This window comes from Aythya marila (assembly GCF_965140915.1).
Source record: "Aythya marila genome assembly, contig: HAP1_HAP1_SCAFFOLD_153, whole genome shotgun sequence".
Lineage (NCBI taxonomy): Eukaryota > Metazoa > Chordata > Aves > Anseriformes > Anatidae > Aythya > Aythya marila.
Window position 1 is genome coordinate 2,849,796 of NW_028137334.1, and position 17,596 is coordinate 2,867,391.

Genomic DNA, 17,596 nt, shown 5'->3' on the forward strand with positions numbered 1-17,596 from the left:
CTGGACCTTTCACCAGCTCTAAACTGCTTTTTCTGCAGATTAATTTTAGTTTATGACATCACAGGCCAAAGCTGCCTTTAATTCTAGAGGGGAAGAGATTTGGTTTCATTAGTTTTGCTTAGTTTCATTTTCCCTTGTGATTATGTTTTCCACAAGGAAATGCCCTTATTCAACCCTTTGTACTTGAATACCAAAATATAGTTTGAGCCTGAGGGTTAACAGAAACAAGGAGCCAGGCTCTCTGTGTATTTAAACCAGATAAATCTTGGTCTGAGACCCAATCTCAGCAGATCAGGAGTGAATGGGAACTGGGGCTGTGGTGGCAGTGCCCAGAGCCCTGCAGCAGCCTGTGGTGGGCATTGTCTTGGGGCCAGCCCAGCCTAGGCTGCTGGGCTGGTCTGGGCAGAGGACAGGGAGGTGGGAGAGCTGGGGACTACCTGGGCCAGGCTGAAAGCTGCCCAACAGAGAGAAACATCTGTGTTGAGCTGAGATGTGTGGCCATGCAAGGGAAGGATACGCACTGCTGGCTTCAGGTTGTGTGGCAAGGATGGAAGACAGGCCAGTGCAGGAGGGAGGAGGCCAGGCGGTGCCCTGCTGGCACAGACAGAGCAGGAAGGTGGCCCAGGGCTTTCATCACATACAGACTCTCTCATCAGCCATGTCCAGCACTGGCCGCTCCCCCCAGGTTTAGGGGTGCATTTGGCTGCCAGGCCATCTCCATCCTTGTGCCAGGCTCAGGGCCTGTGTCAGGGGAACAGCCAGCCCTGCTGGCCTCTGTCCTGGCCCAGAGCCCTGAAGAACTGGAGCAGGGCTGTCTGCAGAAGCCCCCATGGGACTGGGGCTGGGTCAGGGTACAAACCGGGGGCTGGGGGCTAAGGAGGCTGCAAAGGCAGGAGGGCCATGGCAGGGGGGGACCCCAAGTGTGCCATTGGGATTATAATAGCAGGAGCTTGACCCAACCCTGAATGTGCACTGCCATGTGCAGTGTCTTAGCAGCACGGCTGTGGGTCCAGGAGTGGGGCAGTGGGGCTGGGACGATGCAGGGACAGGACACTGAGAGGGGCCATGAAGGATCTGCCAGGGTGTGACAGCAAGGACAGGCTCCAAAAAAGAAACGTAGATATCTTAACTTTTGATGGACATACGCTTTTAGGAAAGGCAAAGCTCACCTAGAGTTGGTGTCTGCAAGAATATTCAGCCATGTGTACACAAAGACACAATCTTGTAAACACACATGGATGTGCACACGCAGGCAGGTACGGCAGAGTGCTCCCAGACCAACTGCAACTGGAAGAAGGCAGGACAGAGAGATGCGATCAGGTACAAGGCATCTGGAGTCTCTAGAGCAAGGACCAGACCTCTGGTCCCCACTTCTCCCCTCCATCTCTCTGTGCCGTTTGCCCATCGCTCACATCTCTGCCCACCAAGGGCACATGAGATGCTGCTGTCCCTCACAGCCCTGCCTGTATTCTGCTCCTTTCTCGTGCTGTGCTTTGTCACACCCAGCACTTTCTTGTGCCTTTTCCCACAGGCTCCCACCCCATGTCCAGCTGGTGCCACTGCAGGGCAGCCCTCCCCAGGGCCCAGGCATCTGCCTGCAACTTCCACAGCTGCTGCTCTTGATGGCCTCCTGAGGCCTGCCTTCTCCTGGCCCATCGCAGTGTTGTGAGAAGGTGACCTCAGCAGCAGCAGCCCAGCCATGGTGGACAGAGTTGTCCCCTGTCAGAGCTGCCCCCTGTGTCCCATGGGGTTTGTGATGCACTCGATGACATCGCTGTGTCTGCCTGCCTGCCACCTGGCAGTCAGGTCACTGCAGTAGGAATTGCATCACAACCCACCTCCCAGCCGTGTCACTGGGACCTTTCTCCACGTGTCTCCTCTCCCCAGCTCCCAGCACTGCTGGGTTGGTTTCCTGATAGTTCAGGTAATGTAAAATCCTAGAATCCCAGCCACTTGCCTGTGAGTCTCCCAGTTATCTATATGTACGCAGTAACTCTGTATATACATTTCCATTTACTTGCACATATATCTGTAGTTACAGATGTAGCTATACAAATATATATTTCTATGCATACAGAAAGATGTGAATATTCCCACCAAGAAAGGCAAATAATACAGTTATGATTGGAACAACTTTAGCCATCTGAAGCATTCCATGGAACATTTTCACTCTGGTTTCCTGTAACATGCAGGAGAGAGTGACAGGCCATGGAAAAGATCCTCCTTGAAGCAATGTCAAGGTACATGCAAGACAAAGAGGTGATCCAAGAGAGCCAGCACATTTTCATCAAGGGTAAATCGTGCCTGACCAATCTGGTGGCTTTCTACTATGGAGTGATTGCATCAGTTGACAAAGGAAGATCGATCGATGTCATCTTCCCGGACTTCTGCAAGGCCTTTGACGTGATCGCACATGACATCCTGCTCTCCAAATAGGAGAGGTATGGATTTGATGGGTGCACCGTTCAGTGGATAAGGAATTGGCTTAAACTCGCACCCAGAGAGTGGTGGTCAATGGCTCTATGTCTGAGTGGAGGCTGGTGATGAGTGGTGTCCCTCAGGGGTCTGTCCTGGGACCAGTACTGTTCAGTATCTTTATTAATGACATAGACAGTGGGATCGAGTGCACCCTCAGCAAATTTGCAGATGACATCAAACTGAGTGGTGCTGTTGATATGACAGAAGGAAGGGATGACATCCAAAGGGACTTGGACACACTTGAGAAGTGGGCCCATGTGAACCTAATGAGGTTCAACACATCTAAGTGCAAGGTGCTGCACCTGGGCCGAGGCAATCCTGGGCATGAGTACAGGCTGGGAGAAGAACTCATTGAGAGCAGCCCTGCAGAGAAGGAGTTGGGGGTTCTGTTAGATGAAAAGCTTGATGTGAGTTGGCAGTGTGTGCTTGTGGGCCAGAAGTCCAACTGTGTCCTGGGCTGTATCAAGAGATGAGCAGCCAGCAGGTGGAGGGAGGTGATTGTCTACCTCTACTCTGTCCTTGTGAGGCCCAACTGTGTAATTGCACTTCTATTCATCATTTCTAACCTAAGTCAATCTTTTCTTGTATAGCTGTCGTGGTTCCGCTCGAGTGGGCAGCCGAGCTCCACCACAGCCGCTCTCTCACTCCCCCTCCTCAAAGAGGAATGGGGAGAAAATATGTGAAAAGGGCTCAAGGATTGAGATAAGGACGAGAAAATCACGCAATAATTATTGTAACGGGAAAAACAGACTCGGCATAAGGAGATAGTAAGATTTATTGCCTACAACTAACAAGCGAGAGAAGTGAGAAAACAGAGGGAAAAAAAAAAACAAAAGCACCTTCCCCCCATCCACCCTCTTCCATCTCCTCCCCCCGAGCGGCGCAGGGGAATGGGGGAATGAGGGTTACGGTCAGTCTACAGCACTTCTTCTCTGCCGCTCCTTCTCGATCACTCTCGTCCCCTGTGCTGTGGGGTCCCACCCACGGGATGCAGTCCTTGATGAACTGATCCGGCGTGGGCTTCCCACAGGCAGCAGCTCTTCCAGAACTGCTCCAGATATGGGTCCGTACCACGGGGTCCATCCCTCAGGAGAAAACTGCTCCAACCTGGCTCCCCTACGGGCAGCAGCTCCTGCCGGGTCACCTGCTCCTGCGTGGGCTCCTCTCCACGGGCTACAGGTCCGGCCCGGAATCTGCTCCGGCAGGGGTCTTCTACAGGCGGCAGCCTCCGTCGGTGCAGGGCCACCTGCTCCACCGTGGTCTCCTCCACGGGCTGCAGCGTGGAACCCTGCTCCACCGTGGTACTCCATGGGCTGCAGGGGGACATCCTGCTTCACCATGGTCCTCACCACAGGTCGCAGGGGACTTCTGCTCCGGCGCCTGGAGCACCTCTCCCCCTCCTTCTACACTGCCCTTGGTGCAAGGCTGTTCTCTCACTCCCTTGACTCTCCCGGCTGCTGTGTGGCGCAGCGTTTTTTCCCTGTCTTAAATATGCTCTCACAGAGGCGCAAAACAACATCGCTTATTGGCTCGGATCTGGAAAACAATGGGGCCCTTCCCAAACATGGGGCAGCTTCTAGATCTTTCTCACAGAAACCACCCCTATGGCTCCCTGCTACCAAAACCTTGCCACGTAAACCCACTACAATAGCCAACCCTTGGAAGGTACACCTCATTGTAGGCAACTTGGATTTGGCTCACTGTTGAGGACTGTAGGGTTTGTTTGTTAGCTTGGTTGGTGTTAGATGTTAACAACAAAACCAACAACAAAAACTGTGCCAGTGTGCAGCCAGTTGTCTGAGGAACAGAGGTGGGAATGGGTGCAAAGGAGCTGTAACAACAACCTGCAGAATACAGAGTAGAAGTCTGGTGTAAGGAAAAGTGATGCAATTCTCAGGTGGCTGATGAGAGAAGTGGTGGGGATGGGGAGGTGAGCAACAAGGCTGACCACACAGTCTAGAACATCAAGGAACTGTTTTCCACCTCTCCAGACGTCCTTAGGAAGCAGATTGGATCCATTACAACTAAAGAATGATGCTATCGGTTCTTCTGAAAACTCTAAACTAATGGAAAATAATCTTAAATAAGGAAAATGCACTTAGAAATCTGGTCATTGAAAACTTTCTCTTTAAACTGCATTCTTGAAACCTCACTAATTAACTGTACAAGTCTGGGAGACTGGATGAAAATGGCTGAATGGTAATGAGCCCCATGGCGCATTTGGTGCTGCGTCCATGAACCTCAGGTAGTGAGAGGAGAATGATGTAACTGCAGGAGAAGTAAAAGTCAGAAGGAGACTTTGAAGTGTCTAGGAGCATTAATGGGCCCCAGTGAGGGTCATTACTGAAAAAGCCTCCTCATGGACTTGTTAGAGCACACAATTGGAGGCCATGATTGCAGGTAGACAAAGGCACTGGGCAGGAGACTCTGATACTGAGTAAAGGCCTTGGTTTGTTTGGTGAGGCAGAAAGGCCAAGCCCTGGCCCCCAGCCCCTGGGCAGGGAGGTCCTGTCCCTCACCCATGACTCAGGGCTCTTTCTGGGGCAGTGGGATGTGGGGTGTGTGATGCTATGTGAAGGACAACACTATGACACCTGCTGGCCTCCCCACTGGGTTGCAAGGAGGCAACAAGGCCCCATTGTCATGAGCACAGCATGTCTCCTCATGAGCCTCAGTAGCAGAGACAACTGCCATAGCCAAGGGGACAAAGCCCTTGGTTGTGCTGGGGCCTTGCAGCCTTGCCAGTGCAGTCAGTCTTCTCCACCACAGGCTGTCCTGCACTGTCCTATCCCTGCCCCCAGATCACCCTTCAAGCAGGTGTCCTAACCCATCAGCCTTCTGGTACACTGTGAGCTGATCAGACAGATGAAACCTTACCGGCATCTTCCAATCCACATACCTGCTGCTGGCCTTCCAGCTTCTCAGGGAGATGTGACCAAGTGGTGTGCCTGTTGCTGTCCCACTGTATAATCGGCAAGAAGGGACCTGAAAACCCACACCCAAGGCCTCTTCCTGTATGGGAACTATCAGGCTCTGTTGTAGTTAGATTCCAGAGGCTGAAGCAGAGTGGTTCAGTTTAGCAAAGAGCAGACTATATGTATATATGTAATTACATTTATATATATATATTGTATAAATTAAGCAAGCTTTATTATGAACTATTTGCATACATACAGACCCCAGGGTGATGACACTGGTACTGATGAGCATGGTGGTTTTCCCAGTCAATGATGTACTAGAGGAAGGAGTCAGTAGGCATACTGCTTGAATGGTTGTCCCCATTGAGGCAACGTTGTCCTTGATAATGCATCACATCTCTCTCCTCTGGTGGAGTACTCATTTTATCCCCTCCTATCCGGTAGCTGTTCTGATATGTGGGGCCAACACATGTCACAACAGCCATCATGCTCCTCCTTGGTGTTGTATAAACATGACTACAAATGCACATGTGCACCATTTGAGTTGGGATTGAACTGGCTCCGTGAAAGTTGTTACTTCATCCATCATTATCTTCCCCTGCTGCCCTCTGGCCAGCTTTTCCAGCTGCAAGTGTCATGAGTACAAGCTAAGCCATAAACTTTCTCTAGCCTTGCCACAGTCTCACCATCATTGTCTCAAATCTTGGTTAGTTCTGCATTTTTCTTTCTCTTTCCCCCTGCACACATACTCAGCAACTTACACGCCTCCCTGCAAGCCATTTGCCGAGGCGATCGGCTCCGGGGCAGACGCGTTCTGCAGCGGAGCGGGGGATCGGGCCAGGCAGGGCTAATTTTGTCCGGCATCGAGCCTACTTGAGGGAGCCGCCAGGACCCGGCAGCCCTCGTGAGGGAGGCTGACGAGGCGAAGGCGGAGCCAGCAGCGTCAGCGGCGGGCTATTTAAATCGGGACCCACCGCCATTTCACTGCCATTTGCCGAGGCGATCGGCTCCGGGGCAGACGCGTTCTGCAGCGGAGCGGGGGATCGGGCCAGGCAGGGCTAATTTTGTCCGGCATCGAGCCTACTTGAGGGAGCCGCCAGGACCCGGCAGCCCTCGTGAGGGAGGCTGACGAGGCGAAGGCGGAGCCAGCAGCGCCCCCTCCCCAGCCATTCAAAAGCAGCCCCTAGGGAGCGCGAGCGACCAGGAGCGCGGCGAACAGGGCGGGCAAACAGGGCGTGGCGCGTCAGAGGGAGTGGCGCGGCAGTTAGCGCGGCAGTTCGCGCAGGCAGGGCGCGCAGGAAGGGCAGAGCGCTCCCCCTACACACAAACAACACCTCGTTAACAACAGCCGTAACTAGGCGATAATGGTTGCCACCAGGCACGGTGCGCTCTCCAGAAAGTCGGTACACACGCAGACTGACTACCCGTTAAAAAATGCCGCAGTTCAGGTCACCGGGTGCATGGAGTGTCTGAGCCTGTTGCTGCCATCGGCGGGAGGCAGAGAAACTGCGTGCGTGAGGTGCGAGCAGGTGGATGACCTGGTCCGCATGGTGGCGGAGCTCAAGGAGGAGGTGGAGAGGTTGAGGGCCATCAGGGAGTGTGAGCGGGAGATAGACTTCTGGAGTAACTCCCTGCAGGGCCTCAAGGGGAGGTGCCGAGGTGAGACTTCCCAAATGGGGGCAGACCCCCTGCCCTGTCCCCGTCGGGCAGAGGGAGGGGATCTGGGAGCTGAGGAGGAATGGAAACAGGTCCCTGCTCGACATCGCGGGCGATGCTCTCCCCTTCCGGCCCCACCTTCCCAGGTGCCCTTACACAACAGGTTTGAGGCCCTAGAGATTGAGAGGCCGGTGTGTGAGGAAGAGGTAGCAAATGTTCCCAGGAGGATGCCTGGGGCGAGGAGGTCGACTCCGCGCCTCAGGACTGCCTCCACCAAAAAAGACAGGAGGGTTATTGTTGTTGGTGACTCGATTCTTAGGGGAACAGAGGGCCCTATTTGTCGGCCGGACCCTACCCGTAGGGAAGTCTGCTGTCTCCCTGGGGCCAGGGTCAGGGACGTTGCCAGGAAGCTTCCTAACCTGGTACGCCCCTCTGACTATTACCCCCTTTTGATAGTCCAGGCGGGCAGTGATAACATCGAAGAGAGAAGCCTCAAGGCTATCAAAAGGGACTTTAGGGGAATGGGTCGGTTAGTGGATGGAGCGGGAGTGCAGGTGGTGTTTTCGTCCATCCCTATGGTGGCAGGGAGGAGTTCAGAGAGGACACGGAAAGCCCACCTGTTAAACACGTGGCTCCGGGGCTGGTGCCAACGCAGAAATCTTGGGTTTTTTGATCATGGGGCACTTTACTCAGCACCTGGCCTGATGGCCGCAGACGGGTCCCTATCTTTTAGGGGAAAAAGGATCCTGGGCCAGGAACTGGCAGGGCTCATTGAGAGGGCTTTAAACTAGGTAGGAAGGGGGATGGGGCTGAGGCTAGGTTTGTTGGGGCTGTGCCAGGGGGAACAATGGCAAGGCCGGAGGATAAAGCAATGGCCCAGCTGAAGTGCATCTACACCAATGCACGCAGCATGGGTAACAAACAGGAGGAGCTGGAAGCCATCGTGCGGCAGGCAGGCTACGACTTGGTTGCCATCACGGAGACGTGGTGGGACCAGTCTCATGACTGGAGTGCTGCAATGCCTGGCTATAAGCTCTGTAGAAGGGACAGGCAGCATAGAAGGGGTGGTGGTGTGGCTCTCTATATTAGAGAGTCTTTCGAGGTTGTAGAACTCGAGGCTGGGAATGACAAGGTCGAGTCCCTTTGGGTTAGGATCGGCAGGGACAACAAGGCTAGTGTCCTGGTCGGGATCTGCTATAGACCGCCGAACCAGGATGAGGAGACGGATGAGGAATTCTACAGGCAGCTGACAGAGGTTGCAAAATCATCAGCTCTTGTACTCGTGGGGGACTTCAACTTCCCTGACATATCCTGGAAGCACAACACAGCCCTGAGAAAGCAGTCTAGGAGGTTTCTGGAGAGCGTGGAAGATAGCTTCCTGATGCAGCTGGTTAGTGAACCTACCAGGGGAGGTGCCCCGCTAGACCTTCTCTTCACAAACAGAGAAGGACTGGTGGAGGACGTGATCGTCGGGAGCTGTCTCGGGCAGAGTGACCACGCAATGGTGGAGTTCACTATTCTTGGAGAGGCCAGGAAGGGGACCAGTAAAACCACTGTATTGGACTTTCGGAGGGCTGACTTTGAACTGCTCAGGACACTGGTTGGTGGAGTCCCTTGGGAGGCGGTTCTGAAGGGCAGAGGGGTCCAGGAAGGCTGGGCGCTCTTCAAGAGGGAAGTCTTAATGGCGCAGGAACGGTCTGTTCCCACGTGCCCAAAGACGAGCTGGCGGGGAAGAAGACCGGCCTGGCTCAACAGAGAATTGTGGCTTGATCTTAGGAGGAAAAAGAGGGTTTATAAGCTTTGGAAAAGTGGGCAGGCCACTAAGGAGGACTTTAAAGAAGTAGCGAGGCTGTGCAGGGACAAAATTAGGAAGGCCAAAGCTCATCTGGAGCTCAATCTGGCTACTGCCGTTAAAGATAACAAAAAACGTTTCTATAAATACATCAACACAAAAAGGAGGACTAAGGAGAATCTCCATCCTTTACTGGATGCGGGGGGAAACTTAGTTACAAGAGATGAGGAAAAGGCGGAGGTGCTCAATGCCTTCTTTGCCTCAGTCTTTAGCGGCAATACCGGATGTTCTCTGGATACCCAGTACCCTGAGCTGGTGGAAGGGGATGGGGAGCAGGATGTGGCCCTCATTATCCATGAAGAACTGGTTGGTGACCTGCTACGGCACTTAGATGTGCACAAGTCGATGGGGCCGGATGGGATCCACCCAAGGGTACTGAGGGAACTGGCAGAGGAGCTGGCCAAGCCACTGTCCATCATTTATCAACAGTCCTGGCTATCGGGGGAGGTCCCAATCGACTGGCGGCTAGCGAACGTGACGCCCATCTACAAGAAGGGCCAGAGGGCAGACCCAGGAAACTACAGGCCTGTCAGTTTGACCTCAGTGCCAGGAAAGCTCATGGAGCAGATCCTCCTGAGAGTCATCATGCAGCACTTGAAGGGGAAGCAGGCGATCAGGCCCAGTCAGCATGGCTTTATGAAAGGCAGGTCATGCCTGACGAACCTGATCTCCTTCTATGACAGAGTGACGCGCTGGGTGGATGAGGGAAAGGCTGTGGATGTGGTCTACCTTGACTTCAGCAAGGCTTTTGACACCGTCTCCCACAGCATTCTCCTCAAGAAACTGGCTGCTCTTGGCTTGGACTGGCGCACGCTTCGTTGGGTTAGAAACTGGCTGGATAGCCGGGCCCAAAGAGTCGTGGTGAATGGAGCCAAGTCCAGTTGGAGGCCAGTCACTAGTGGCGTCCCCCAGGGCTCGGTGCTGGGGCCGGTCCTCTTTAATATCTTCATCGATGATCTGGACGAGGGCATCGAGTGCACCCTCAGTAAGTTCGCAGATGACACCAAGTTAGGTGCGTGTGTCAATCTGCTTGAGGGTAGGAAAGCTCTGCAGGATGATCTGGATAGGCTGCACCGATGGGCTGAGGTCAACTGCATGAAGTTTAACAAGGCCAAGTGCCGGGTCCTCCAGCTGGGGCGCAATAACCCCAAGCAGAGCTACAGGCTGGGAGAGGAATGGTTGGAAAGCTGCCAGGCAGAGAAGGACCTGGGAGTGATGGTGGACAGTCGGCTGAATATGAGCCAGCAGTGTGCTCAGGTGGCCAAGAAGGCCAACGGCATCCTGGCTTGTATTAGGAACAGCGTGACCAGCAGGGCTAGGGAGGTGATCGTCCCCCTGTACTCAGCTCTGGTGAGGCCGCACCTCGAGTACTGTGTTCAGTTTTGGGCCCCTCGCTACAAGAAGGACATGGAGGTGCTTGAGCGGGTGCAGAGAAGGGCGACGAAGCTGGTGAGGGGCCTGGAGAACAAGTCCTACGAGGAGCGGCTGAGGGAGCTGGGCTTGTTCAGCCTGGAGAAGAGGAGGCTCAGGGGCGACCTTATCGCTCTTTTTAGGTACCTCAAGGGAGGCTGTAGCGAGGTGGGGGTTGGCCTGTTCTCCCACGTGCCTGGTGACAGGACGAGGGGGAATGGGTTTAAGTTGAGCCAGGGGAGTTTTAGGTTAGATGTTAGGAAGAACTTCTTCACTGAAAGGGTTGTGAGGCACTGGAACAGGCTGCCCAGGGAAGTGGTGGAGTCACCATCCCTGGAAGTCTTCAAAAGACGTTTAGATGTAGAGCTTAGGGATATGGTTTAGTGGAGGGCTGTTAGCGTTAGGTTGGAGGTTGGACTCGATGACCTTGAGGTCTCTTCCAACCTAGAAAATTCTGTGATTCTGTGATTCTGTGACAAGCTTTTCCCCTACAGACCAAACAACACAATCATACTCATAAGATCACTATGCTTTTACACTGGCTCTCAGACAGAGGGCATCTCAGAATCAGTGTGCCAAGCAGGTGCCTTCTGCTGCCTTATCAGGGATGCTGGCAGGTGTGAGCTGAAAAGCACAGATGTCAGCCAGGAGGGAAGGGCTGACACATCAGCTGCTTCAGGAAGCAGTCACCTCATAGGCCCTGTCCCCAGCCATGTTACTGCTGCTGGCCTGTCAGCTCCAGAGGCTGAGGTGACCAGAGGCTTCCTACTGCATTTGAAGTTTCTGAGGCACAACAGTCCTTATACTAACATACCCACCCAGCACCCTCTTTGTGGGACACAACCTGACCTAATAAATAGGAAACTTTTAAAGTTAAACTTATCAAGTAAATTTTCTACAACTTGTTATAAATGAGGTTACAACTCAATCTGAATTTAGTAGTATTTATAAAAGGCAAGTAAACAGCTCTGGGTGTGTGGAAAGTCTGCGCTCCACCAACATGCACACACAACTGTGGGATTTTCTATATAAAGAATGTTGCATTTATGTATTCATAAGAAACCCAAGTACATCTATACATATGTATGACCTATCCCTGCTTTGTATTATAATTAGCATTTCCATAAACTCCTCCTTTTTGTGCCTGCGCAGCGTCTCTTGGTGGTGGTCATTGAGGGTTGTGGGGATGAAGGCTAATGATTTTTTTTCATCACCACTAGTAACCTTTTGTTCCTGTGCAGGCTCCGTGGTTTCCTTGATCTCGTTCAAACCACAGGAGTGGCTTCAACCAGCTCCTTTTCTTCTGCATAGGTTCTGTCCTCCTTATCTTCAAACCAGAAGGCTCCTGAAAATAACAAAATATGATTGATACTAACTTATGCAAGATCGTCTTTTCCTGCGTCTCGTTAACTCTTAAAACTACACTAATAATACGATTATCATATAACATTAAACAACAATCTTTAACAGTTTACTCAGTGTTTTCCATTGTTCTATACCAATCATCTAATTGACACGAATTACTACGCCATGTATCACAAGCTGCTTCAAATATACACTCTTCAGAGGATCTACTGTGTTCATAGTAACACATGATGTACATGTATCTCTACCTCTGCTCTCTCCTAATTCCAAGATTTAATAAAGACATTCAACAGTATTGGCCCAAGTGCTGATCACTGAGGGATACTACTAGGAACTGTCTGACAGGAGAACTTTGCACCACAGATGACACCTGGACCTGATTGTCCAGCATGCTTCCCACCCACAGCCTCATCCATTTGTTAAGTCCACATAGCACCAACCAGGCAAGAAGAAGTCTCTGGAAGACAATGTCAAAAGCCTTCCTAAAGTGCACGTAGACAGCATCCCTTTCTTTCCCCTCACCTATGGGTTCAGCAATCCCGTTTTTGTCCAAGTGCCTGGAGGTGGCTGTAGCTTGGTCCATCACCTTCTGAGGGACTGAGGTGAGGCTGACCAGCCTGAATTCTCCCCACCCTCCTCTGTCCTCTTCCAGAAGAAAGGTTTGATGTCATTCCAAGTCTCCAGAAAGCTCTCTGGTCCCTCTGGCACATTTCCTGACACAGTCCAAAAAGGCAGAGGAGGGTGATACAACAGACAGGGGCATTTGCAATGAACCTGTGCAGGGCAGGTGAGATGGATCTCATGGGGATGGTGGGGATTGTTCATGGCATCATACATGGAAGCATCAGGGCTTTGTGAGGCGTCCACATTTGAGCTGGCCTTCTGCACTTCTCGTACACAGAACAGTATTCAGAGACACAAGTCCTTCCCTTGCACACCCAAAAGCAGGGCATTGCAATGGTTGTGGTGTCTCTCTGGCTCCTTCTGCCTCTCCTAGAGTCTGGGAGGCATCTCAGCCCTGTGATGCATTGCCCTTCTGGGTACTCGTTTGAGATACCCTATGGCATGAGGAATGGACACAGACTGAAGACATTAGTGCTCACTCAGGTTCCCCTCAGCACATTACAGAATCATAGAATCATTAAAGTTGCAAAAGACCTCCAGGACCATCTGGTCCAACCACAGCAAAATCAAATGATCAGGAGTAGAGCAAAAGCAAAAGCAAAAAGCAGCCAATGAGAAGTGATCTTGCAGAAGTCGCGCCCTTATGTGCCCAAGTGGCATGGACAGTGCTGGTTTCCCTCTCTAATGTGGAAAAGGCTGGGTCCCCTTCTCAAGAGAGAATTTTTGCCAGGAAGAAGTGCTTTTCTGTGATTCCTCTTTCTGCACAGCAGAATGACAAAAAGACAAACATTTCATCAAAGCTTTTCATAAAGGCCCTGCTGCAGACACGAAGCTTCACTGTGAGCTCTGGAGGGAACCCAGAAGACTGTAACAAGCACCAGGAAGATCCAGCAAGCTCAAGATATCTTCTATAGAGTAGAAAATTTTTGAAATCACGAATTGGAAAGAATTCATGTTTGTGAGTGAAGGAGAAAGACATATGTTATGTAAACATGGCAGTGCTGAAGGCCCTTACAAAATCAGAGATGATGAAGTTTCCTTCTGGCATTTGTGCCTTGCCCTAGGAGGTGGGGAATGCCCAGTGCTGGGGCGTCTGTGCTCAGCTGTACCCTGTGAGTTGACCTTGCTCTCTTCCCCTCTGTCACTCTCCACACTTGGATGGACACATGAAACATCCACAATCCTGGAGGATGCATGAACCTCCTGGAGTGATGTCCCTTTATTGCAGGGGGACAGTGAAACACATGAGATGCAGGGAGAGAGCACAGTGTGTGTAGCACTGAGTGTGTATGACCTCATGAACGTAAATGATTCCATAATTCTATAGAGAGCATGGTCAATGGGGCATAGGGCACCCTCAGCAGATTGCTGAGGACACAAAACTGGGAGAAGTGGTTGATAGAGAAGAAGGGTGTTCTTCCATCCAGATAGACCTCAGCATGCTGGGGAACTGGAACCTCAGGAATTTTAACAAAGGGAAAAGGAAGTCCTTCCCATAGTGAGAAACAAGTCCTGCACCAGTACAGGCTAGGGAGGGACTGATGAAGAGACAAGGACCTTGGGGTACTGGTAGACAGCAAGCTGACTGTGAGCCAGCAGGCTGCCTCTGTGTCAAGGGTGGCCAACAGCCTCCTGGACTGCATTAGACAGAGCATTGCCAGCAGGTCAAAGGAGGCGGTCCTTCCACTCTGCTCAGCACTGGTAATGCCATTTTTGCAGTCCTATGTCTGTTGCTGGGCTTCAAAGTACAAGAAGGACATGGGCTGAGAGAGCTGGTACTATTCAGCTTGGAGAAGAGACCATTCCAAGGGTGTTCTTGTCAATGTATATACATGTCTGACAAAAGGACAGGATAAGGGAACCAGGATGTTCTCAGGGCAGCTGAGCAGCAGGACAAGAGGCTATGGCCACTAACTGACCCTAAGAAAACTTCTCTTTACTGTAGGTGACTGATGAACATTGCCCAGAGAGATACTGCAGCCTCCATCCTTGGGGTTGTTCTAAACACTGCTGGACCCTGTCCTGGCCAACCTGCTCCAGCTGGCCATGCTTGAGTAGGAAGCGCTTGAACTAGACAGTCTCCATAGGCCTCTTCCAACCCTCATTATTTTGTGATGCTGTAATGCCCAACAGTGTTTCTGAGAAATTTTCTGTTGTACCCTCATCCTCGATGAGTCCTGCAGCCCATGGATCAGAGCTGCATTTTGAGGATGAACATGGTCACTGGGTAGTGCTGAGGACAGAGCCAGACAGGGATTACAAAAGCCAGCAACGTCATAACACACAGAAGTGCCCATTACCCCTGCCTCCACTGTCCAGCCCCTTCCCCTGACAAGACTTAGGGTCACAAAAGACCTCTGGAGCTCTCTCGCACCATGGTCTGCTCTGAGCAGGGATAACTTAACTAAGAGATCGGATTGGTCAGTACTTTCTCCTGACCAAGTGTTAATTCACAATCGTGGTGATTTATTTTCTCCTTAAAACCATTATAAATTTCTTTCTGCCTTCTTCAAGCCTAATTGTATTAGGTGTGGCTGGGATTGAGTTAACATTCTTACAGCAGCTTAAATAGTGCTGTTCTTTCCATTTTTTCAAGGGCAAGAAGAAGGACCAATGAGACTTATAGGCTGGTCAGCCTCACCTTCTTCCCTATGAAGAAAACAGAGCAGCTCATCCTGTCAACCATATACAGGCAAAGAAAGAACATGAAAGTCATTGGCAGTAGTAAGCTGGATTCACCAAAGGGAAGTCATGCTTGAACAACTTGAAAACGAACTATGATAAAATGACCGATACCTCAAGCATTCTGTGAAATTGTGTGATCTTGGACTAAGGCTCCTGTGACAGCTTCTCCTATCTGTTCATGCAACAACAAGCCAATTGGGATCTTGGGCTGAGGGTCCCATGTGCACAGTGATGGTCAACAGTTTCCCAAGCTAATAGAGTATCCACATTTTTGTCTATCAGAAAATTTCCAGCCCAGGTCAGCTCCTGTCTGATCTCTCCCCATTCCTCCTCTGATCAGGCCTGGTGCTCCTGGCCTCCTCCAAGCGCTCCTCACAGGACCCTGAGTGCTGCTCCGCAGAGAGAGGGGACTGTGATGCCCAAGGTGCTGGAGTTACTTTGTACCGGCTAAGATGGTCAAAGTAGGAAACACCCACAAGTGCACAAGAGTCCAGTCCTCATTCTGCAACACTCCTCCCTGTGACCCCCACCCCTGAACCTATGGAAAATGAAGCACAGCCAACGCAATGGAGACAGCAATTCCTGAAGCTAATTCCTGCTTTCATAAGGAAAAAGAGACCAGCCTTCTGTTCCTGCAATAAGGAGGCACCCTTTTATTAGAGATGCTTTTCAGGAAGACAGAAATAACACCTTGATGACAACTGTACAGAAGGCCTTTGGGTTAGCAGGCACAGCAGGATTATGCCTTTGGAGATGAGGGGTGGATAAATACATTTATGTATTAACATGATCATCAGACTTTAAAAGAAAAAATGCACAGACCTTTCCTGGGGTAAAAGAAGGAAAAACCTGTCAGGAAACATGGGCATCTTCCTGCTCCTGACTGTGAACCCATTGAATCAGTTTCCTGAGGGCATATTTGAGTTCCTGGTTCCTCATGCTATAGATGAGGGGGTTCACTGCTGGAGGAATCACTGAGTACAGAACTGCCACCAGCAGATCTAGAGGTGTAGAGGAGATGGAGGAGGGCTTCAGGTAGGAAAACATACTGGTGCTGATAACCATAAAGACCACGGCCAAGTGAGGGAGGCACGTGGAAAAGGCTTTGTGCTGTCCCTGCTCAGAGGGCATCTGCAACACAATAGTGAAGATTTTAATGTAAGACAGGATAATGAAAACAAAACATCCCAGAGCAAGGACAAAACTGCTGGCAAACACCCCGACTTCCCGGAGATAGAAATCTGAGCAGGACAGTTTGAAGATCTGGGGGATTTCACAGAAGAATTGGTCCACAGCATTGCCTCTGCAGAATGTCAGAGAAAAAGTATTGGCAGTGTGCAGCAGAGCATTGAGAACCCCACTGCCCCAAGCAGCTGCTGCCATCTGGGCACAAGCTCTGCTGCTCAGGAGGGTCCCATAGTGCAGGGGCTTGCAGATGGCAATGTAGCGGTCATAGGACATGACAGTGAGAAGAGAATATTCTGCTGAGATGAAAAATAGAAAGAGAAAGACCTGTGCAACACACCCATCATAGGAAATGGCCCTGGTATCCCAGAGGGAATTGGCCATGGCTTTGGGGACAGTGGTGGAGATGCAGCCCAGGTCGAGGAGGGCGAGGTTGAGGAGGAAGAAGTACATGGGGGTGTGGAGGCGGTGGTTGAAGGCTATGGTGGTGAGGATGAGGCCGTTGCCCAGGAGGGCAGCCAGGTAGATGCCCAGGAAGAGCCCAAAGTGCAGGATCTGCAGCTCCCGCGTGTCTGCAAATGCCAGCAGGAGGAACTTGGTGATGGAGGTGCTGTTGGACATCTGATGCCTCTGGACATGGGTCCTGTTCATGGAAGGAATTACAAGTGAAAAGTCAAACATGTACAACACCTATTGCATATCTTGTAGGAAGTGCCCTCCACACCACATCAAAGACATACTACCTCCTGCTTGATTCTGGAAGAAATTTGTAGTGCTCCTTGGCCAGAACTCTGACTGAGCTCTGTTGGCTAAGGCTCAGTCTGTCAGCAGGAGTCTGTGAGCAGAGCCCTTGGTCACTGGGGGGAATCAGTCCTGCTCTGCTTCCAGAAGGCATAAATGAACTGGGTGCAACATCAGATGCCCACTGTCCAGGGACATCCTTCTCATTGCAGATCTGGAGGTGTAGGTCAAATAATCCCTCAAGAAACAACAAAATTGATGTTGTTGCTGGCTGTAGGCTGAGGTATCTAAAAGGTCTTTGTAAAGTGCGTCACTGAGCTGTACATCTTTTACAGAGGAATGTTCTTGGAGCCTCAATCTCTGACAAACACTATAATTTCATTACTTGGTTAGTAATGAAATGGCTCCCCAGCAGGGCCTGAAAAAGGTAACTGATACTCAGGACAGTTCTTATCCTGAAAGTAGCCCCTACCTTGAATGTTGCCTTGACAAATCTAGTACAAAGATATCAGAATTCTCCCCCAGCACAAGGGAATCCAGAGCTCATGACCAAGTTCCCCTGAAATTATGGATGGAGATCAATTCTGTAGGGGGAACAGAGAGCAAGGGGTTACTGCGGAGAAGGCATCTAAAGTGCAGGGATGGGAGGGAAGTACACAAATCCCCCCTGCCATAGAGTTTC

General features: G+C 51.2%; 1 protein-coding gene across 1 annotated transcript; it reads right to left on the reverse strand.

Moving 5' to 3' along the window:
* Positions 1 to 15,840: 15,840 nt before the first annotated feature.
* Positions 15,841 to 16,794, reverse strand: LOC309890905 (olfactory receptor 14A16-like; the record flags this gene model as incomplete). The annotated part of the gene is made up of 1 exon (XM_082785298.1): positions 15,841 to 16,794. The coding sequence occupies one exon, from the start codon at positions 16,792 to 16,794 to the stop codon at positions 15,841 to 15,843; it is 954 nt and encodes a 317-aa protein (XP_082641424.1).
* Positions 16,795 to 17,596: the final 802 nt, after the last annotated feature.